The sequence below is a fragment of the Prosopis cineraria genome, unplaced genomic scaffold (assembly GCF_029017545.1).
Source record: "Prosopis cineraria cultivar Desert tree isolate PC_DT_omini unplaced genomic scaffold, ASM2901754v1 PC12, whole genome shotgun sequence".
In the NCBI taxonomy this organism is placed as follows: Eukaryota; Viridiplantae; Streptophyta; class Magnoliopsida; order Fabales; family Fabaceae; genus Prosopis; species Prosopis cineraria.
Window position 1 is genome coordinate 3,478,822 of NW_026555343.1, and position 23,509 is coordinate 3,502,330.

Genomic DNA, 23,509 nt, shown 5'->3' on the forward strand with positions numbered 1-23,509 from the left:
GATCTTGTAAAAAAATTACTTCATAAATTTCTACGTGATTTTTTATTTGGAAAAAAGGTAATACAATAAAATTTATTAAAAAAAATTAGGAGCAAAATAATAATAAATACTTCTTTCGTCAAAAAATATAAAATATTTTTAATATAATCTTGTCCCACAATAAAATAGTTACTCACTTTTAAACTAATTTTATATTTTTATATTTATTTATATTAAATATTTTATAATAAATATAAAATCATTTATTAAAAAAATATTTATAAAAAAATAATTATATTTTAAAAAGTTAAAAATATTTTATATTTTAAAATTTTTAATTTTAAAAAAATATTTTATATTTTTAAACGAAGAGAGTGTATAATTATTGATGAAGCAATAAACGAGATTGTGCGGCTGAGAGATACGGCGGCATTCTGGTCTCACTTGCCTCGAGCTTACTTTGTAGCTGCAAGAGTTCTCGACTTCTTTCATAGCAGCGAAAGCCAGAAAATTTATGATCAAATTGACGACAGATAGGGGGAAAAATGTGTTCTTCAGTTCTTAATGTTCAGAACTCATGTCCCATTTCGTCTTACTCCCCAGATTGCTTTCATTTTCGACCCTTTGTTCTAAGCCATTCCCAATTTCTTTCGTTCAATTCCTCTCTGAAGTTCATGAATCAGCCTTTGAGATTCACTCGCGCCAAAATATCCAGAACCCGCAAACCTCGCTCTTCTTTTGTGGTTCTCGCGGTACAATCGAATTTCTTCAAAGGTAAGATTTTTCTTCTTTCTATAGTTTGTTCATTCTGGATATGTTCCGATTGGACGTTGTATTTGATCTGGGTTTAAAGTCAATGTTTTCTTTTGTTCTAATATGCTTGAATTTTGGACTGCCAAGAGTAAAATGTTTGTTTAAATCTAAATGAACTGAACTGTCAAAAATAAGGGTACTTCTGGATTTTGAGACGACGAGATTGCAGTTCATTGATATGGAAGTGGAGATAAGCTAATTTCAGAATTATTTCCAGGGTTATGAGATTATTTTGCTGGAAAATTACTGGTTTACTGGCATCGGAGACTTGGTATACATAAATAGAATCGATTTTGAATAACGCTTGGCGAAATGATTCGTAACATTTTAATTGTATAGCTGAATTTGAACTCGCTTCATCTCCTTTACTAATCTGTGTGGTGGACCATAGTAATTGATACCGATTTGGATTTTCTTAATCCTAAACAATATGCGGCTGCAGTAATCGCCCTGTTGACTACTATTTGTTGAGTAATCTTAAAGTAATAGATCATCCTTGATGTTTTAGTGGCTTCGTTTCTGTTAGAAGTGTGTTGTTTTGCGTCAATTTTATATATTTAGGATTTAGGATGATATACATAACAAAACAGGGACAGCGTATGGTAAGGAGTAGCGGGTTTAGGTAATATGCACAACCAAAACTTATGAAGAACTTGATTTAGGGTTATAATCAATCCGAACAACGCATTGTGTAAAGTAAGTCAGGTTCTCATATGGTGTGATGATTACCAAGACAATGAGCTTCATCCTTGACGAGTCGTCTAGTTGCGTAGTAAATGTAATTGATTATCATATGTGGGTATTGCTTTTGGCCAATGTTCATGCCCGTTCACTTCCAAGTCCTTATTTACTGGCATACCGGATTTTCATTTCACAAGAGTAAACATGAATCTGAGAATCAGCCCAAGTTTCAGGTATTATGAAGCCTTGATGAACCATTCTTTGTTGAGAAGTAAACACCAAACGATTAAGGCCATGTTTTTATTTTAACGATTTGGAACCCCAAAACGTATGTTTTCCCAAAAGCAATAAATTTTTTGCTTTTGGGAAAGCGTACGTTTTGGTACCCCAATATGGAAAAAGCAAACATGTGCTGTAACAGTTGTTGCTTGTTGACAGTATCATATGAGTTGCTTAAAACTTAATTCATGGTATGTTTTTGCCTTGTAATTTTTGAAGTTTTACTCTGAATGCTGCATACTTCTTCAATCAACCTAACCTTTCATTTTGATTCCTACTGCCATTGTGATTATGTTTAATAGTTCTGCAGACAACATGGAAAGTTGGGAGGGATGGAATTGAGGCGGCTGCTAATCTGGTTCCTGTAAGTTTGAATAGCCCTTTCAGAATAGCAATCCTTGGATCCGATCTTTTTATTGAATACTTTGTTCTGTTTTCTTATTCATTTTATTTTTGTTTTCTTCTATTTTTTGGCACAAGAATTCTATACCAAGACCGGTAGCAAGGATTTCTGTAACCTTTGTGGCATTGAGCCTTGCACTTTTTGTTCTGAAGTCTTTCCTCTCTACTGCATTCTTTGTACTGGTAAGTCATCTACTTTCTTTGTTTTCAGAAATTTTATATTTTGACTTTCGCTGTATTGGAAGGTTCCCAAGACAGTAAGACAAGATAAGAATTCCAGAAATCTTATTTAAATATATTTGTTCTGTACACTTCTTTGTATCAAGATCTCTTGTATTATCTGCTATACTGAAAATGGGGTCAATCATTGCTACCCGATTCAATACTCTTTTGTTCTTTTCTTAAGTAAATAAATGTCTTCAATATTTTGGCATTCTTTTAACAGCCATATTGAGTTCATAGAAACAAGTAATTTGCATGGTGCCAGGCCACAATGGGACTTGTATATTTCGCGTTCCTAGCATTCAATAAAGATCAAGGGAGAACAGAAGTCAGAGACACCACCTCCAAACCCATGGAGGATCCAGTGGAAGAAGCCAGAAAAATAATGGAAAAGTACAAGTAGTGGCATCAGAGTAAGTCATTTTCTGCATTCTACAGTCATCCATTCCATAACTATGTGGTAATGATAGCATTGAGATTTCCCTCAAATTCTTAGTTAAATAACGTTTTTAATTTTATATATATATATATATATAGAGAGAGAGAGAGAGAGAGAGTGTGAGTTTTGCTTTTCAGGAAAAATATTTTTCTCTACCTTTTAAAATGACCCTAGGTTATTAGTAAATTTTGTAATGTCCCACTTGAACTTGTTTCTGCTAGAGATATGCTCAGAGAGCCTGAGAATACTGTGACTTTTCCATCGGTGTTAGCCTGTCAAAGGAATGCTAAAAATCAAAATGAGAGCCCAAAGTTTATGCCTCTGTCCCCGCCCCCCGCCCCCCGGGGTTTTTCTTAATTTGAGTGGCCAGAGTTGGAGGTTTTACAAGTTTATGCATTTGCTTATCCTGCAGGTTTTTCACTCAAAGAATTGTAGCTGCACAACTTCATTATGTAATATACACTAAGTAGTGGGCAAATTCTACTTACTTTAATAGTACTTCGTGTAAAAGCTTTCTTAATCAAACTACACATAATATAATTTTTGAATTCCTTTTGGAACTTTGTTCGTAATTTTGTTATCCTTTTCTACGTGTTTGTTTGCCAAACTATACTTAAAAATGAGCACTAAACACTATTTCATTAGGTTATGTAATTCCAAATGGTATACAATGTCATGCAGAGCGTGACACACACACTGTCTCACTTCACAATCATCCATTGTTCTATTTGGCTTGAACTCATTATTTTATATCATCTAAACCTTATCATATTTGATGTGCTGTAAGCAGCCTAATGAGATCCATATAATTCTTGAACATGGAAAACTTATTTATTTTCTCTATTCTTACTCAGTTCTTTTTTCTTTTCCATTTTGCAAAAATATTATACTAATTCCACGCTCTAGATAGTTCAAACATCAGTGACATAAAATGAGAATTACATAATCCACCCGAAGAAGACAAAGCTAGCTGTGGATAAAGTGATATGATGCATTTCAAAATTCTATTCGTCGATGTCAATGATACAGCGTAGTCCCTCCCCCTTCAACATCAACTCAAACGCCTTGTTAATCTCAGAGAATGGAACTGTGTGTGTTATAAACTTTTCCAGTTCCAACTTCTGCAACCAAAAAAGCCAAGAATCTCAGTTTGCATCAATCTCACTCACGATATCACATGCTCACCAAATAATCACAAGGTTTCATGAGACCTAATCATTATAACAGAATGAAAAACCATAGTCACCTTGTTCATGTACATGTCAACAATAGATGGAAGGTCTGTCCTGGGCTTGTAGTTCCCAAAGAAGGTCCCTTTCAATGTTCTTTCGTTTAGCACATTGATTGGTTTGGTCATGAACACTGCATCCTTGGTGGGTACTCCTACAAGCACTGCAACTCCCCAGCCCTAAAATGTTACACACAAATTATTAACCATATAGCCGAATCCTGCCCTCATAAGGACCAATTCTACCAAAATTTGAAAGAAAATATTTAAGTTTTGAAGATCTTCAGCTGTCATTACTGATTAACAAGTTCTTGGTCATTAACCATCATTCTTTCCCCAAAATTTCTGCTATCATATGGTATGGTTATCTAATAAAAGATGGCTTACATCATGAACACATTCAAAAGCAGAGATCATGGCGTTGATGTTTCCAGTGCACTCCACACTACGGTCCACTCCACCGTTTGTTATCTCTGCAATAACCTCTTGAACTGGTTTATCATAATCCTTTGGATTTATAAACTCAGTCACTCCAAATTTCTTGGCTATAACATAATAGAAAAAGAAAACAACAGTCAGATACTGAAGTCCTTAGTTTATTAAAAAGGGGAGATCACTGAAGCGCTCATAGTTAATCAGAAAGGTGAGATTACTGAAGTTCTAAGAACAAAATCTACCTGCTTCAAATCTACTTGGATTCAAGTCAATCCCAATGATCCTAGATGCCCCAGCAATTCTTGCCCCCTCTGCAGCCTGATATTTTAGAATCTAGTCATAACTTGATCGAACAATATCATGATAAACATTGAAAATTTGTATCATAGTTATGTTTAGAGAAACGTAAGAGATCAACTCACAGCAAGGCCAACAGTTCCAAGACCAAAGACTGCAACAGAGCAACCTTTCTTTGGCTTTGCCACATTAAGAGTTGCTCCCAATCCTGAAATTTCACGAGTATTGTTCCACTCAAGTTAGTCAACGAGAAATCTAATCTAAAGCTGAAGTCTATACATCTATACATAACCTAAGAGCAAATCAGCAACTCAAATTTGTAAATTATCAGATTGTCTCAGTTTTAATATCTAAAATTAACAAACTTGTTGCATGTTAGGTTTTTTGGTCAAATGATCTGGATATAAGCTAAAAAATTAAACAAAAGTGGGACTTAACCAGTCGAAATGCCGCAGCTGAGTACACAGACTTTATCCATAGGTGCCAAAGGGTTGATCTTTGCAAGGCAGCCAGAGTGAACCACAGTGTATTCACTGAAAGTGGAAGTGCCTAGAAAGTGGTTGATAGGGTTGCCATTAATGGAGAACCTACTTTTTCCATCACTCAGCATCACTCCTCTATTTGTATCTATTCTCAGAAGGTCACACATGTTGCTCTCCTCGGACTTGCAGTGTGCACATTCTCCACATTCCCCGGTGAATACTGGAAGCACATGATCCCCTGCTTGCAAGTCTGTCACTCCTTCTCCAACACTCTCCACAATTCTGTTCATTAAGCAAATTAAGTAAACTCACACAATTCCCAAGCTAATATAAAATATCATGTAATTTTCGCAAATTTTGTAAAATGTACAAATAATTCCTTGATTTTTAAAATCTGAGAATGAATCTTTTCAAACTAATCTGTGTCATAATTAGTTTGTTTCTTTTTACTGTTAGGAGCGTGGCCTAGTTAGGGTGTAAACTATACATGATTCAAAGATACTATATAAGTATAACGCAGTTTACGGAAGCTATCTTTGTTGTCACTGATGTGTCATACTCAGTTAATGAAACAATACGGATTTTTAGCAGTTAATAAATTATCTGCACGTGATTCACTATACGGGGAAGTCGTGTCCAATTTATTAAGAAGTCTTACCCAGCTGCCTCGTGGCCAAAAATTCTGGGGAAAATAGGAGTTTGCCCCTGAAACGCAGATATATATGAATGATCAAGCCTTGATAATGGGAGAACAAACATAGTAGCATTCCACATGAGAGCTGGAATAAAAAGCGAGAGAGCGGGCAAAAATAAAGGGGGGGAATAACAAAATGAGAGACGTGAACAGTTACACAGACAGACCTTGGCCTCCCAGAAGTAGAGATCAGTGTGGCAGAGAGACGTATATTTAACCTTGATCCTCACTTCCATCGCCTGTGGGGGAGCTACCTCCACTCGTTCCATCACCAATGGTTTTCCTGCTTCCCATGCCACCGCAGCTGCTTTTTCATATATTTCATTTCATAAATTTTGCATCCATCCATGTATTTCTTGTACTAAGAACTAAATATATTGAAGCATCTCAAACGAAATGCAGAGAGGGAAAAACAAAAGAAAGAATGAAATGAACTTTAATTTGTGTTGCTGAATTTCACACGAATGAGTCTCATGTTTCTTTTCCTTTATTTAAAAATAAAATTAAAATGTATTCCAGATGACTTATTTTAGCTGTGTATTGAAAATATTAAAAATTGTTAATTTAATTTAAATTATTTTTTAAGTTCTCTTAGAAGGGTTTAAATCCTGAACTGCTACTACAAAATCCTACACTATATTACCTCCCAAGTCTTATGATAAAAATATATTCCTTCCGTTAAAAAATATAAAGTATTTTTAATTTTTTAAAGTGTAATTATTATTATTTTTTAAGTATTCTTATTAATAAATAATTTTATATTTATTGTAAGATATTTAATAGGAGTAAATATGAAAAGATATAATTGATTTAAAAATAAATAATTATTTTATTGAAGGATGAAATGTGATTAAAAATACCTTATATTTTTTAATAAGAAAAGTAAATGATATAATATTCTAAAAAAATCTAATAACTTTTTTTGAAAGATCATGTGAAGTTGAAAGGACTAGAAGAAAGACAAATCCATTAGAAAAAGATGAAATAAGCGATTGGTTGTTTACATTCATGTCAAGGATAGGGATCGCATACATCACAAAGAAAATGATATCGACCGTTAATTTACTACCTTAATCAACGGTTTTGTAGCCTTCTTGCTTTTTATTGAAAGATCGTGGGATTCTCTGGTAGAGACTTGTATGGAGTTCTTTTGATAAATTCGGGAGAGGACATAGCAACATTTCAGTCTAATTAAACACATCATTTGTTCAATTTGCGGCTCCTTGGGTGAAACTGAAATTGAAAATCTAGATTGGAATGGAACGAAACAGAACAATCAAACCTAATCTTGCCATGAAACTGAACTTTCTTCTCCGATTAGAATTTTGCTTTCGCTATATTCAGAATGAAACTAGAAGAAGATTGAATAGAAAAGGATTGTTACAGTGTCCAGCACCATCTGGTTGCGTGACTTTTCCACAACAAAGATTAACAAAACTTCTGAATCTAACATCATCACAAAAGCAACAAGAACCCCAAATTTCCGAAACAAGGAGCAATTAAAAAAGCTAGTAAATGTGTTCGTATGCGATGGATTGATTCATACCTTTGCATGGAATCGCGAGACCAGAAATGGTCGACATTGTGGTGAAATCTGCAGAAGAAGAATGCAAGTACAAATTAGGAAAAAATCTCCTCGGAATACTGCTCCTTATCGCCCGGACACAAGTCCTAAGCCTCTGAGCATGACACATCTGTCTAATATAGAAATACTAGGGGCAAACTATGTAATTTCCTTACCCCTGTTATTTTCACTCTCTATCACCTTTCAATTATATAAACATGATGTAAACAACTGTTTTTAATTTTCTAAGGACATGGTTTTTGGACCCCATGCACAATGAATAATACTTGTTGAGTTCTACAGAAAACAACAAATCAGAGTGCCAATATCAGAGGGAACGTGGAGAGATTCAATGTGTCTGCTTTGTCAGCCGAGATGAATGAATGAGACGCCCATAGATTTGATGACACTGTGGATGGAATCAAGCAGAGAATAGAATCGGTGGGAAAATGCCAATAAGCAACTTGGTTTAAGCTCTACAACTTTTGGAAGCAACGTATCAATGCTTATGAATTTGCTTGTTTCATTAAGCCATGTCTCATTTCTTACAAAAATTTCTATGTTCGAAGGGATGCGGATCCTCTGTTCATACATGCCTGTGTACATGTATGTTGTGTTGGATAATGAAATTCTTCCCTCGAGTTTTTATTAATCAATAAGAATGAATCAATCCTCAAATCAGTGTAGTCTTTATTAATCTAATCCCTTACACTATATTTTATTCTTTTATTTATTAAAATTTCTGAGAGGTTTTTTTTTACATAATTAATTATAATTTTTATTAATTTACATGGCTGCAATTAATATTTTATTATTCATGTGAGTATATTTAGTAAGAATACCCATGTAAACAATAAAATCAAATTAATAATTAAAACAAATATAAAAAACTAAATCAATAAAAACATAAATTTGAGGGATTAAAAATAAAAGTTTCATGATGCTTTGTTTTTACTGTCAGCCTGCCCAATTTTTTAAGAAAACGACAAATTTAAATTGACTTCATTTTATTCATTTTGAGTAATCAAAATCTACGGCAAGAAGCTTATGATCGGCTCAAAAGCGTGTGATAAAGGAAAACGTATCCATTTTTTATGCAGTCAAGTGCATTCAATGTAAAAGAGGAAATTGAATTCTTATTTTCATTCTGGTCAACTCTTTCTGTCTTCCTTAATGATTTAACAAAAATAATTCCACTATTCTTTCATACAAGACTCTTCTTTTTATATGGAAGCTTGTGCACAAGGCTATCCCCACTAGTGGCGTCCTCATTAATCGCCATCTTCCAAATTCAACCTTATGACCATTTGGCTGTGACATTAAAAAATAAAAAATAAAAAAAACTCTTAATCACATTTTTTATAATTGCCCCTTCACGAAATCAATCTGGTTTGGCTCTCTCTCCATGAATTCCACTAATATCTCAGAGCAAGGATTAATTGAATGGCTTATCACCTTCTCTATTGAGCTTCATTGCTCTTCCAAGTATCATATTTTAGAAGGAATTTTCCTTCTCTTACATTTGATATAGAACAAAAGAAACATAGCCATTCATCAAGCACGTTTTGTTCCGTCTCGAATCATCATGGAATTTCGAGATCAATTTAACTACCTTAAGTTTGAGTGAGAAGATAAGATGCCTAAAATTGCTCACATTAGCAACTGTCCATCAACGCTCACATTAGGCAGAATTCAAAATACAAGGGTTTGAAGACCTACAACTCTGAAATGGAAGATAAAATATACAAAGTTTTAAAAAAGGCATCTTACTAGTTGTGCGGTTGTCATCTATCTCAATGGTGAAGAGCTTCTTCGAATCCTCATTACACGTCACCCAACACGGAACCAACTCGTTTTTGTTCTGCTTGTGTCTGATCCTTTTTGCACCGGATCTACACTTTTTCAAATATTTCTTATGACTTGGATCCTTTGATGGCTAAGCCTTTTCTAGGACATCGAGATATCATCATTCACAAAGAAGGTTCTGTCGGACAGCTCTCCAAGGAGAATCAAGATGTCATAGATCGAGATTTTAATCATCTGCTTTACTGTTTTGGATGTGCCTCTATCACCAAGCAGCAAGCATACTTTTTTCTTGGTCTTTCGATTCTTTTGTTATGTCTTGTTTTTCATTAGTAACTTTTACCTTGTAATTACCTTTTATTTTATTAATACCATTTGACTTTTCTCAAAAAAAAAAAAGATTTGATAAAAATAATTGATTTAAAAAAAAATAATATCCTTTATTTAGTACAGAACTGAGTTTGTGAAGTTCAGCTTCTAAACTTAGTCACAAGTTGGCAATTGCCTTTGGGTTGACAAAAACACAGCAGAATCATATTTGCAAATAATGAGGCATATGAGGGTTTGTAATGATTTTTGTCATACGTTTGTAAAATTTATTTCTAAAGCATTCCATCGAGAAATTATTGTTAGTATCTTGGAGATAGAATCAGGTTTCGTCACTTCAACAATGGATCATGTTCCCCCGGATACTAATGGTAAAAAACTAAAAAATTCACTAAAAAATTCACATTTTTCCACTGGGATTCTTAATTATTTTATCCATTGTTTTTACTCAGGGTTTTATGCTTCTGAGATGCTAAACCTTGGCTGGATCATTATCCTTCTTACTTGATTACTTCTTTGATTACTGTGACACCATCCCAGACCACAACCACTTTTTTTTCCCCCTCATTCAATTTTCTTTTACCAATGAGATTAACGTGCAGATGTGATTCATTTTCAGGTTGCCCATACTTATAATGAATCAAATGAACAGTCATGAAAAATTTCTTTAAACAAACATGATAAACATGCACTACCAACCCAACCAGTCATGCCTCATGTTCAAACATTCAACTCATAACTGCATTATTCTACGAATACAAGTGACAGGACAACTAGTGCTGTTCAATTTATTGTATATGCACCAAAATGGGATAGCAAAACAAATGCATTACCTCAATGTATACAAGAAAAATATACGAATCACTGTGTTCCTAACGTAATTCGAATCTTATTTCACAAATTTACACGTAAAAACGAACCATTATGAAATAAATAAAGTTCATTGACGACCCTTCTTAAGAGATAGGAAGTGTGCAGCGAAGGAATCATAGTCAGGTAGCTTAGGATGAACGTGACTAGCGTCACCCTTAGAGGGAGTATCCCCATCAGCATTTGAAGAACCAGAAGCCTCTACGTTATCTGGTGTCACTGTTTTAGGTAAAGGATGGGAAGGTTGCACCTTCGCAGATGACCTTGTAACTTCATCTAAGGACTTGATAGAATCTGGGATTGGCTTGAATGCTGCTTTTTCTGTTGATGAATACCTGGGAGCTGCCAAATTATCAGAGGTCATCGTCCTGGAAGAGGCCATTTTTTGATTTTCACTCTCCTTAGAAGCTCTTGGAGATTTCCATGCAAGTCCTGAACTTGCACCAGATTTCATAGTTGTCGTCCTTCGAGAAAATCCACCAACAGGGCGGACACGACTGCCTGAATTTTGTTTGGGATATTCATCATCAGAACAACTACTATCAGAATCAAAGTAAGTATTAGAGACCTTGGAGCTTGATTTCCTCCTTGCTTCACTTTCCTCTTGCTTTTGAATGTAAGGATCTCGAGTATCAGTTGTGTTCTCTTGTGACTTCAGAACAGGGTTATAACTATTAGAATCCAATGTTTTCTGTTCTCTGAAGCCCATACTTTTATTTTCTCGGCTCACTTTACTCTGGTATGCATCCTGACTATGAGCATCAGAGTTCACTGATGCCCTCTGAGAAGGAAAAGATCCTTCATTCTGGACTGGAATTTCATCCAGTGATGATGAAACCTTATATGAGCTTTTAAGATATGGTCGCCGCCCAATACCTTTATTGCGAAACCCACCCTTCAATGATCCGTAGTTTAATTCCTTACCACTTTCTTCTATGTGAGATTCTTCCGAAGTATCAGATGACTTTGACGAGAGGACACTTGTCCTGAGATTTGAACTCAACGAAGAACTTGCTTCAGAGGGTGGCTTCTTGGTTGGCACGTCATCATACCTGTAATTCTTTTCTGGCACACTAGTGATGTCTATCTTTCCCTTAAAATTCTCTTCCACAGTATCTAAATCAGCTAAAGATGAAGATAATCCATACTTTCTGTCAGAATCAACATTTTTATCAAACAATGACGAGGGCTGGAAAGAATTTCCATGATTATAACTCTCAGAAACGTTAGACTTGACCATATCCTCCTCACCATCTGAACTCGGACCATCTGAATCATCAAAAGTCAGAGGTGGCAAGTCTTCTTTCCCAGGAGAAACAGCAGATTTTCTCAAGCTTTCAGAAACCTCAGAAAAATGTGACTGTGAACTTAAGCTTGTCTCATTCTCATCAACGTCTTGTCCAGGGTTCCAAGCATTGCTATTAGCTAATGGATCTGCATGTGATTTATTATCAATAGATGAGAAGAAAGAACCAGATCCCTGTTCCCCATACATTTTATCCACAAATTTATAATCATCACCCTCTGACTCTGAATCATCAAAAACAACAGGAGTATCATTATAAGAATTTGTTTCCATAGATATTCTGTGAGTGTTTCCTTCATCGGTAACAAAAAGGTCTCCCACAGGACTGTTGTTTACCTTTGGATCATTCAACTTGAAAACATCATTACGATCATCACTTGGCATAATAAATTGAGCAGAAGGGGAAGCTTTTCTAGACTGCCTATCCATCCTTCCATCTCCAAATAGATCATTGTTTTCAATTTCAGTATCCAAATCAGAATGCAGTTCACTGACTTCATCTACTTCAGTTCCACTCGCCCCTTTTTTCATGTTCATTTCATATAGGTAGTCACTATTTTCTCGCTTAAATGAATTATTTTCAGGATCTATATTTGCCCTTTTAGAATCAACAGCAAACAAGTTATCATCATTAAAAGAACCACTAGATATGAAGGTAGAAGACGGGGGACGATTCACCACATTCTCATAACTATTCATGTTATATTCATCAGGCGCTCTTGCAGGCCTATCTTGTTCTCTGCTTCTAATTTGCCCATAATGCATTGCAAAAGTACTACTGTGGACGATGTTATCAACAGAACCAGTAGAAATACGCTTTTCATCATCAAAAGGAGCATATTTTTGAGGTATTTCATTACTCTTGTGTGATATATGTGATCCAGTTGAATGTTGCTTGCTTGTCTTTTCACGAATTGGTTGGTCTGCAGCTGCACTAGCAGTCATTCCTGCACTTTCTGTGGGAGGACGTTTATCATCATGAAAAGCAAATTCTTGAGGAACTTCATATCTTAAAACACTTCCAGAAGAACCCTGTGATCCACTTGAATACTGCCTAATTATTCTTTCACGGTTTGAAAGTTCTGCAGCTGCTCGGGCAGCCATACTCGCATGCTCTGCAGATTCTGCAGCTGCCTGCGCAGCAGAGGCAGCATCCTTAAATTCCATGCTCCAATTTATATTATCCATAGGAACATTTCTCCTGTCTTCATAATGAGAAGCTGCAGAATCCACTTCTTGATTTCCAGTTCCTGTTAGACAGGTCCCAACAAACCATGTAATAGACAGAATATAAGTCTGAGGAGAAGTATATAATGACCATCTTCAAACAGAATAGATGATATAAAGTAACTGAAAAAAGTCACCTGATGATCCAATCCCTGGATTAGCGGTGCTTGATGTTGTTGACTTATTGCCACCAACCATTTTATGAGCAACACTAGTATTTTCATCTATATTTGTAGGCATAATTCGCATTTCTTCGTATTGAGAGGAACCGTGTAAATTAGAAGGTCCCTTTTCATCACGAATAGCTGGAACATGAACTTGAGGAGGTTCCACATAGTTACCCTTCTCAAATGCATTTGGCCCAACCTTGAAAGATCAATAATGTCAAAATAATATAATAATATAACACAGCATGATGTTTTCATAATGATACAAAATCAACTAATGATCATCCATGCTTAACAAAGCCTACCTGTGAATCTTGAGCGGGCTTTAAATCACTTTCTCCAAAAGACTTAGGTTCCCATTTTATATTATGTTCCTCAGCAATTGCAGTCAGTATTTTCATCTTAGTTGGACCATCTGGTGCTTTGGCAGACAGTTTCTCAACCAACTGAAAAGACAACATTAAGTGAAAAAAAAAATTAATAATAGATAAGCTTCAAATTAGTCCTTGTTGTAAACTTATAAGAAGGCAGAGAAACTTGCCAGGCGATTTACACCACAGTCAGGCCGTAATTCAACAGCTGCTGAGATAAATTCTTTTCCATATTTAGCTGTCATATGCTTCCTCACATCCATGAGCTCAGGTATATCTGAACACCGTGGGGATGCAAATATTACACTCGAAATTGCCTCCTTCAAATCAATAGGACAGTTTCTGATGGGAAAAAAACAATGTGAGCAGGCTCAAACAACAAGAAGCTAGATTCTCAGTTGCAAATTCAATAGTGTTCAGACACGAAAATACTCAAGCAGTTAACCCTTAAGGCAAGCACAAGGTCGCAGCATATGGTAAAATATATACACAAGTGCATCATGAAAAAAAAAAAACACATAAATGGGTGACAAAACTGAATTGAACATGATGAAAAACAATAAAGCACTGCATTACTGAAGGACCTGTTCACTGGCATGCCAAATACTTATTTTCCGCATGAAGAATAATCAAAAGGCTGATGCAGGAGCATCCAGGAGAAACCAAGAAAGCCTCACAGATCAAAGTTCTATGTAAACATATAGCAATTTTTCTTATCTTTTAATAAACACTGCATCATTCATTCAAGAACAAAGTGAACTCTCTTTAACATATCATCATCCACCATGTCCCAATAAGAAAAGTAGTGGTTGATATTACTCATACTTTTCATGCAAATTCAGATTCACCAGAATTGGGATGTTATCATGATCAACAGGATGGCTATGACATAGTTCCACCAGAATTGGGACATTACTCATATTTGCCTGCTTGCTATTCAAATCCTAGTCTGACTACAACCTCTTGGCCTCATTTCTACTATAACTGTTCCTCTTTCATACAATATTCACCAAGAGTTCCAAAACCAAAGATCACATATTTACTCGACAAAGTGTGACATGTAAGCTATATAAGAAAATTTTGTTTTGTTGGCTAAATTACCAAATATTTTAGTATAAACATCAAGGCAGACCAGCCCACAAGGTAAAAAGGTGATATTTCATTTAATTGACCAAATAGAAAACATACAGTAAACGTTGAAAACAATTTCATGATGTTGACGAAGTAGAATGCACCAAAATTATTTGGGTGAGTGTCAGATCATATACTTCTGTGATTCAATCATTGGCAAGCGTGCTGCAATCAGCTCACAGTATATTTCTATAAGATCATATGCAGCCATTGTCTTCTCTTCCCTAACAACATGTTCAACCTGAATGAACATGGAAACAGAAGTCAAGGGTCACCAAAAAAAACAAATCACAAAAAGATGAAGAAAAAGCGTTGCCAGTTGAGATATTACAAGCACAACTCATGTAACTGGCGTATTCTTTAACTCTAGTCATTTTACAATCTGGTTGTGCTGTTTTGATCCATTTCTGAGGCACTTGAACTGCCACAAGCATGTAAGATTTCAATATTCTTAGTTAGAACAGTGATAGAAGGCATCGTATCTGTGGTTTAGAAATTTTATCTTCATCCACTGGAGTGAAAGTAGTGTCAAGGTTTTTAGCGTTCTCTTCTATAACTTGCTTAACATTTCCATCACAAAACCACCACCACTTAAACCCCTCATTTTAAAGACAAAATGAACTTGAGCAATATATTTATATTATCCTGACATTTGTAGTGATGCTAGTTTTAAGGACTTTTTGATAAGTTAGAAATCCGAATGAATACCACGGATGTATCACTGGAAAGGTGGTAAGTTTTGGATTTCTTGGATTTATATTATTACCCGGATTCTAGCCGTCTGATCCTGCCCTGACTCAAGCAATTGGGCTAACTCCCTTTTGAGTTGCCTCACTTGAGTTTCTCTTTTATTCTTCAGAAGCTTTATTCGTGAAACCGCAAGTTTCAACGCTGTTTTGCTGCAGGGCAGTTCACAATACAAACAAATTGTTATTGTCAACAGAAAAACCATCTCCATCAGAAAGATTGTAAATTACAACCAGAAAGCTAACTTCAAATCAGTATAACATACAGAGACAGCGAGCAAACAACTAATTACATTTCTAGGCGAACATGGAATCTCGTATCAGTGAATTTTACCATAAGTCAATCACTAAATAATCTTATCAGTCCACTGAAATCGCTCACCAGCATAAAAAATATCGGGGAGAGAAGAATGATTATTACCATTTTGCGGGCTTGAAGCTTCGATGTAACATATCTGCTACGAAATCGGGGAGGAGACCCTGACTCTGCTTCAATCAAAAGGATTCAATACGGAGCAGTTGTGCAGATACAGAACAAGCGCGAAAACCTCAAAGAAACGGCTTTTTGATTGATTAAATTAGGCGTGAAGAGGGAGAAAACAAGAGGAAATTTGGATCGTTGTGTTCTTGCAGGTTAAGAAAAGAGAGAAAAAGTAATGATTATTGAATTTGGTGGGAATTCGGAGAAAAGAAACGGAAGAAACGCTGGAGTCCTACATGGGCAAGAGAAGGCACGCGGGACGGAATTCGGGGCTGACTTGCTCTCCCTTCGGAAAGTTCCTTCCTCCAATGACTTACCTCTTTTTAATTGTCATTTATTTTCTCTAAAAGAAACTTTGATTAGTACACCATCACATGGAGAGAGAAGGGGGGGGGGAGAGGTAAGAACTACCAAAAAATAATAATAACAATAATAATTATAATATAATAATAATAATAATAACCGGAAATTGTAATTATTATTATTATTATTATTTAATTCTAAAAAAATTTGTATGATATTTTTATTTTTTTATAAAATGGTATATTTAATCTTAGTAAGTAATATGCTTTGATAAATGGTTATTTTAGTTAGGTTATTGATTAAAATGAAATAAAAAATGATTATTTTATTTCTGAACATTTATTTATCAATGAAATGTAAGTGCAAAAGATTGGTAACTACCTTGATTAGATTATTGACTAAAACATAATAGAATACTTTATTTTTGGAAATTTGTTATTCAAAAACGAATTAAAAGTAATCACTTCTTTTTCTAAAAATAACTACTTTAATTATATTTGATTGACAAACAAATTTGTAAAAATAAAATAATCATTTTCTATTTTCTTGTAATCAATAGCCCAATTAAAACAATTATTTATCAAAGTATATTAATATATGAAGATAAATAAATCATTCTATAAAAAATCAAAATATCATACAAGTTTCTTAAGATTCAATGATAACTATTATAATTTATGATACTTAGTTATCATTTATATATTTTGAATTTTTTGTCATTTTTTTAAAAGAGAAAACAAAAAAAAAGTGCATTGCATGTTAATTTGTGTGTTAAATTTATTTGGGGGGGATTCATTTTCAAGGCAGCATCCTTCCTTTGTAAATCTTTTCCACATATTTACTCACTCCATTCAATATTATATAGCATTTTTTTAAGGGTTAATGAGTATTCTAAGTTATAAACTATTACTTAAATAATATCATAGACTTTGAACTCTTAAAATGTGAAAAAAAAATATTACTTTTTAAATTTTGAGTGCATGAAATCTTATTATTAAGTTAGAGAAAACAGCCATTATTTTTAAGGGTTAATATGAGTACCACATCAATGTACAACTAGGCCCCACAACTATAAAAATAACAATTATTTTCTACAACTTAATGACTATTATAAAAATAACAACTATTTTCTACAACTTAATGACTAAGTTTTAGGTGCTTAGAATTTATAAGTTAAGAGAAGTTTTTGTACATTTTAAGAGTTTAAAATTTAAAACGCTATTCACATAATAGTTTAGAGTTTATGATACTCATTAACTCCTTTTTTAAAAAAGACTATATTAAAAAAATATAAAGTATTTTTTATTTTTTAAGTGTAATTAAAATTTTTAACCCTTTTTCTAAAAAATGCCATTGATTAGAGAGGGTGCAATAAAGTAGTTTTTAACTGAGACCATAATTTTAAATGTTATATTCAAAAATAAAAGGAATATTGTTTATAGTTAAAAATAAGTTTAATGTTATGTTTGGATGTATAAGAATTTAGATTTGAATTTGAGCCAACTTTATTATTTGAATAATTAAAAATGCATGAATTTAAATTTAACCCAAATTCAAGTTCTACCTTAATCTCCTTATAATTTGAAATACTTTATAAATATTTATTATTTTAAATCCTACCTCAATCTTTTATAATTTGATTGGCCCGTCGGCAGCGCCAAATAAGACTAGATTGCTAAAGGAAGTCGGCCATCCAAACCATTGACTTTGGCTAGGATCGGATTATCGATATTGTCTGAGTTGCTTTTAAATTCAAACATAAAATTTGAAAATTAAAATTTTGCTTAAAATCCAAACAAATAATTTTAATATTATAATTTAAATTTTTTTATATGATCCAAACAAAGAATTTAAGATATGTAAATTTTAAATGTGAAATTTCAAATCCAAATTCTCAGTTCAAATTTACCCATCTAAATGCAACCTAATGCTATATTTGGATGCATGTGATTTGAATTTGAGCCAAATCTATTATTTGGATAATTAAAAATGTGTGGATTTGGATTTGATCTAAATTCAAATTTAAATCCTACCTTAATCTTTTTATAATTTTAAATTTTTTAAACCTTTATCATTCTAAATTTCTATGAAAACCCCTCTTTTCCTTTGCATTCGTTCGTCAACTTTGACATCACTGCCTCCGGTCGACTTCCACAAGGACCAAACCACCAATGTTGTCTAGGACTGAATCTCCGACATTGATCGAGAAGGATGGCTGATGCCAATTGGGATCAGACTTCAAGCGACAACTAGGATTGGAATGTTTGTGTCGATTGAGAAAGGACTATTGGTACCCCCGAGATTGGACGGCCAACTTTGACTTAGACTGAACGATCAGTGCTGATTGAGAATTGATCACCGCCATGGATCAAGAATGGACCATTAGTGTCAACTAGGACCAGATTGCTATAATCATCCCATGCAAATTTGTAGGCATTATTTAGGATTGAACCGCCAATGTCGACTAGGCCAAGCTGCTACTATCAATCGAGACTTGACCATTGATATAGTTTGGGTTCGGACAATTGGAATCAACCAAGACTGAGCTATCACCATTGATTTGGACCCAACCAACAACTTTGATTGGAACCAGACTACTGACTCCATTCAAATTGCCTTTAAGTTTAAACATAGAATTTAAAATTTGGAGTCGCATTTGAAATTTTTTATATCATTTAAATAAAGAATTTAAAATCTGTAAATTTTAAATGTGAGATTTTAAATTTAAATTCTTAACTCAAATCATCCATTCAAACACAACCTAAATGATTTACAATATTTCTGAGCCTAAAACTTTGCTAGTTTAAAAAAGCACACAATATTATTATTTTAAACAAATTAGGGGTCTGACAATTTTAAGGAAAAGTGTGCATCATATTGCATCAAAACCTAAACCCATCTAATTATTCTTCTCAGATTTGAATTCAAACAAGCATCGGAAATTTTGTTGGTAATTTAATATTTGGCCAAGATCAATCAGTCTTCCATATGAATGATAGTTCTCAAGCCATCGCCCTTAATCATGTAATCAAATGCCTTGTTTATTTCAGAAAGCCCAACTCTGTGCGTTATAAATTTATCCAGCTCCAGTTTCTGCACCCAAAAAAAAAAAAGGAATTAAAATTCACTTCCTTCATTCAATTATATAAATAATTAACCTTCATCGTGTTCATTGCCAGGAGCATCTTTTTCTGAAAGAAATAACAACATTTATGTGTTGTTTCTGACCTAAGCATCGTCTAAATAATTAATCTTTACAAGTTGTTGATGAGATTAGTCTAGATTAAAGATCTAGGATGTCAGAGTAAAAGCAAAAATGTAGGAAATAGGGAGGGGATGAACTCACATGATTGAGGCACACATCAATAAGAGAAGGAAGATGAGACTTGGGTTTGTAGTTGCCTAAGGTAGTGCCTTTGATGGTCCTCTCACTCAGAAACAGAAATGGATTTACCTTTACCTCTGCATCACTCTTTGGTACTCCCACAAACACAGCAACACCCCATCCCTGCACTCATTAGGTTCTCCATTGAAAACAAATATACTTCTTTCGCCCCAAAATATATAATATTTTTTATTAGCTAGTGTTGGTCTAAAATATACGTTACTTTATAAAAAAATTAAAAGCATTAAATTCTTTTTTTTTTTGCAAATATGTCCTTGTTAATTGTAGTGTGGATAGAGATTATATAAGAAAGAAATTAAAGTTAATTAAAATATATTGATTTTAATTGGAGAGGATTTTAGAAAGTAATAATATAATTTTTATCGTCTTGACATACAAACCACTTCTGACTGCTTTTGCTTAATTCTTGTAAAATTAATAAAAAATATCCTATATTTTAAAGTAGAGGAAGTAAGCTCTTTGCCTTGGACTCTATACAGAACAGGGATTAAGGTAAGAAATAAATGTTAGACCATACTTTAAACTCCAATTATATTTCCAAGAAGAAGGTTGATGAGAATAATATTACATCCTGAACAGCTTCAAAAGCAGAGGTCATGGAATCAATGTTTCCAGAGCACTCAATGCTCCTATCAACTCCACCGTCTGTCATCTCTATCAGGACCTGCATAGATTCAAACATCAAGTTCACAGTATGTTGGGAACATGTCAGGTTCATAATTGTGTAATTGTGTAATTGTGCACCTGCTGAATTGGTTTATCATGGTCCTTTGGATTCACAAACTCTGTTATTCCAAATTTCTTGGCTGTCATTGAGAGGAATCAAAAGAGGCACATTTCAAAATTTAGTCAGTCCCCCCCCCCCCCAAACCCTTTTCCAATCTAGATATCTCAATTGTATGACTTGTTGTCTTGTTTATGGAATAAAGACAATGATAATAGAAAGTCTGTTTGGAAGCAAAAACAAAAAAGAAGAGGCACCTTGCTCATATTTATCGGGATTTAAGTCAACCCCAATGATCCTGGATGCACCAGCAATTCTTGCACCTTCAGCAGCCTAATCATTGTTTAACATCAATAATTAAATAGAGTTATACATACTTTCTTCAATCCAAAATATTAGACATTTTCTTTCTGTCATGGTCGGTCTAAAATATATGACACTTTGTAAAATGTCAATAACATTAAATTTTTCTTTTCCACAAATACCTTTATTAATTATATTATAGAGATAGATTATATAAGAAAGAAACATAAATAACAAATTTTTTCTTTAAGCTCCATGTTGCAAAATATTTACTACTTTATCACACTTTAATACACATCAGCATGGACCAGGAAACAACTGAACAAAAGAGAATATTTTCCCTTAAAGGTAATTAAAATATAGTAATCTTGAAAAATAGTTATATCTTTTTTATATTTTTAATGATATAAATCACTTTTAACTACTTTTTTTTAATTCTCCAATATCTTATATTTTGGTTTAGAGGAGCATCATTTATAATTGATAATTTATGAAAGGCAGAGAGAGAGAGAGAGAGAGAGAGATGATTACAGCAAGGCCAACAGCTCCAAGACCAAAGATTGCAACAGAATCACCCTTGTTTGGTTTGGCCACGTTGAGAGCTGCCCCTAATCCTGCAATTTGCAATCCCAACGTTATAACAGATATTCAAAGTACTTGTTCAACCAACACATGCGCAAATGAGAACGGAGTGTGTGTCTGTGAAACCTGTTGAGATGCCACAACTGAGAATACAGAGTTTGTGGAGAGGAGCAGAGGGATGGAGCTTGACGAGGCAGCCAGAGTGAAGAACAGAGTACTGACTGAAAGTGGAAGTTCCTAAGAAGTGGCTCACAGGCGTTCCATTAATGCAGAACCTTGACCTTCCATCGCTGATCATCACCTCTCTCTCTGCATTTATTCTCAGAAGCTCACACATATTGCTCTCTTCTGATGACTTGCATTGCCTGCATTCTCCACACTCTCCGTTGAATACTGTCAGCACATGATCCCCTGCTTTCACGTCTCTCACTCCTTCTCCCACACTCTCTACAACCCTGTTCAATTCTAACTTCTCATTATTTATCACATTTTTCAAAAAGGGGCAATATAACTTTTAGTCCCTAAATTTCCTTTCAATTGTTGATTGGATCCCTGTTCAATTTCTAACTTTTCATTCTCTCACTTTTTTCCCAAAAGAAATATAATTTTTAATCTCTAAACATTCTCTTAATTATAAAGACTATCTAAGCCAACTATTTTTTTTTTTTTTACCAGAACAAGCTGTAGGACCCAGTTTACTTTGTTTTTTTCAAAAAGAAAATAATAATATAACTTTTAGTTATCAAACTTTTTTTAATTATCAATTTAGTCTTGAACTTTTATCTTAGTATAACTCAATTTTAATAGTTCATTGAGTGAAAGAATTATAAGAATTTTGTTGTACTCGTATCAAAAAATGCAAAATTTGAGTTGTTTCGAATCAAGAAATTATAAAGGTTAAGTTGTTTCAAATCAAATTTCAAGCATTAAATCAATAATTAAAAATCAATTCAAGGACCAAAAGTTATAGTTATTTACCAAAAATTTCTGACATATAATAAGTTACTTTCAACATATTTTATTAAAATAAAAAAATCTTAAAATCTGTTAATTTTATAAAAAATTAATAATTTTTTAACTTTATTCCTATTAAAAATATGTACTTTAATAATATATATATATATATATATTTACTGATATTTAATATAGGCTAAAAAATTTGTGACAAAAAATTAATAATATGATACATAAATAAAACAAAAAAGAAAAGAAAATCCTCTCAATCTACTTCATAACTCATAAGTAGGACCGGAGAGGCAGTATGTACGACGCTGGACAATTGACATCGCATGGTTAGTTTTAATTGGTCCATGTAATGAAAGGTGGGACACACACACAAACACCTTGAAGTCATGACTAACTTACCCAGATGCTTCATGCCCATATATGCGTGGGAACCTCTGTGACGTCCCCTGAAAATATTCGAGGTTCTTTATTTTAATTATCTCAACGCAATTACTGAATTAATCACACAAGGTAATTAACATGAATACATATTACTAAACCATGAGTCTGAAATGACCATTTTATGAAAAACTCCATTTCTGTCATACCTTTCTCTAACCAAAAACTGGGGCTCCTTTTTCAATTACTGAGAAATTAAGATTGAAGAGTGAAACTAAAAAAACATGAAGAAACCTTAGATTTCCAGAAATGGAGATCAGTATGGCAGAGTGAAGAATACTTGATGTTGACCCTCACTTCATTCTCCTTTGGTGGATCAACCTTCACTTCCTCTATCTCCAATGGCTTCCCTGCTTCCCATGCCACTGCAGCTGCAATATATATATATATATATATGAAACCAAGAACAATGAAAAGAGATTGATGTAATAAAATTAAACGAGCCAGCTAGCAGATATATATATATATATATCATGTATATGAATACCTTTGCAAGAGATCACCTTGCCAGCCATGGAGGACATGTCATTATGATTGGACAAGGAAGAACATGGAAACAAGACATTGTTTCGCAGGTGACGAAGTTGTCGAAAACCACCCCTAAGACCTAGACGATACATCTAGGGCTTTTTCTAAGATGGAGAGTAGATATAAGGAAGCCAGAAAGGATAAGAATGATCTCACCAAGTTTGAGCCCTTGTTATGAACCCCATTGTTTCAGGCGAAAATCTCATTTCTTCTGCTTTTGGAAGCAAATATATCAACTCAAAAAGCAAATTAAAGGGTCTACCACGTGACTACCTATGCGCTCTTAATTAATTTGCCAACTCATTGTGAAAGGAG

At 33.9% G+C, this 23,509-nt stretch overlaps 4 protein-coding genes across 6 annotated transcripts; 1 reads left to right on the forward strand and 3 right to left on the reverse strand.

Annotated features, from left to right (window-relative positions):
• The first annotated feature begins 384 nt into the window (after positions 1 to 384).
• LOC129288587 (uncharacterized) lies at positions 385 to 3,397 on the forward strand. 2 transcript variants are annotated; one of them, XM_054925232.1, is made up of 5 exons: positions 385 to 753; positions 2,055 to 2,116; positions 2,233 to 2,337; positions 2,642 to 2,789; positions 3,228 to 3,397. In XM_054925232.1, the coding sequence occupies exons 1-4, from the start codon at positions 525 to 527 to the stop codon at positions 2,777 to 2,779; spliced, it is 534 nt and encodes a 177-aa protein (XP_054781207.1). In that variant the 5' UTR covers positions 385 to 524; the 3' UTR covers positions 2,780 to 2,789; positions 3,228 to 3,397. The 2 variants fall into 2 exon arrangements, with proteins under 2 accessions (XP_054781207.1, XP_054781209.1); XM_054925234.1 differs by lacking the exon at positions 3,228 to 3,397 and adding an exon at positions 3,037 to 3,177.
• A 224-nt stretch (positions 3,398 to 3,621) lies between these two features.
• Positions 3,622 to 7,682, reverse strand: LOC129288585 (alcohol dehydrogenase 2-like). The gene is made up of 9 exons (XM_054925230.1): positions 7,498 to 7,682; positions 6,119 to 6,255; positions 5,916 to 5,962; positions 5,214 to 5,539; positions 4,901 to 4,983; positions 4,721 to 4,796; positions 4,431 to 4,588; positions 4,062 to 4,223; positions 3,622 to 3,936 (listed from the first exon to the last, which is right to left on the reverse strand). The coding sequence occupies exons 1-9, from the start codon at positions 7,643 to 7,645 to the stop codon at positions 3,820 to 3,822; spliced, it is 1,254 nt and encodes a 417-aa protein (XP_054781205.1). The 5' UTR covers positions 7,646 to 7,682; the 3' UTR covers positions 3,622 to 3,819.
• A 2,725-nt stretch (positions 7,683 to 10,407) lies between these two features.
• Positions 10,408 to 16,248, reverse strand: LOC129288583 (uncharacterized). Of its 2 annotated transcripts, none has more exons than XM_054925228.1 (7): positions 15,885 to 16,248; positions 15,484 to 15,616; positions 14,855 to 14,958; positions 13,757 to 13,928; positions 13,521 to 13,661; positions 13,186 to 13,414; positions 10,408 to 13,071 (listed from the first exon to the last, which is right to left on the reverse strand). In XM_054925228.1, the coding sequence occupies exons 1-7, from the start codon at positions 15,914 to 15,916 to the stop codon at positions 10,586 to 10,588; spliced, it is 3,297 nt and encodes a 1,098-aa protein (XP_054781203.1). In that variant the 5' UTR covers positions 15,917 to 16,248; the 3' UTR covers positions 10,408 to 10,585. The 2 variants fall into 2 exon arrangements, with proteins under 2 accessions (XP_054781203.1, XP_054781204.1); XM_054925229.1 differs by lacking the exon at positions 15,885 to 16,248 and adding an exon at positions 15,049 to 15,138 and having other exon boundaries at positions 15,484 to 15,617.
• Positions 16,249 to 19,013: 2,765 nt separating this feature from the next.
• LOC129288586 (alcohol dehydrogenase-like) lies at positions 19,014 to 23,388 on the reverse strand. The gene is made up of 10 exons (XM_054925231.1): positions 23,154 to 23,388; positions 22,901 to 23,037; positions 22,628 to 22,674; positions 21,389 to 21,717; positions 21,212 to 21,294; positions 20,635 to 20,710; positions 20,398 to 20,459; positions 20,222 to 20,317; positions 19,594 to 19,755; positions 19,014 to 19,340 (listed from the first exon to the last, which is right to left on the reverse strand). Exons 1-10 carry the CDS (start codon positions 23,284 to 23,286, stop codon positions 19,224 to 19,226), a joined length of 1,242 nt encoding a protein of 413 aa, XP_054781206.1. The 5' UTR covers positions 23,287 to 23,388; the 3' UTR covers positions 19,014 to 19,223.
• Between the last annotated feature and the right edge of the window lie 121 nt (positions 23,389 to 23,509).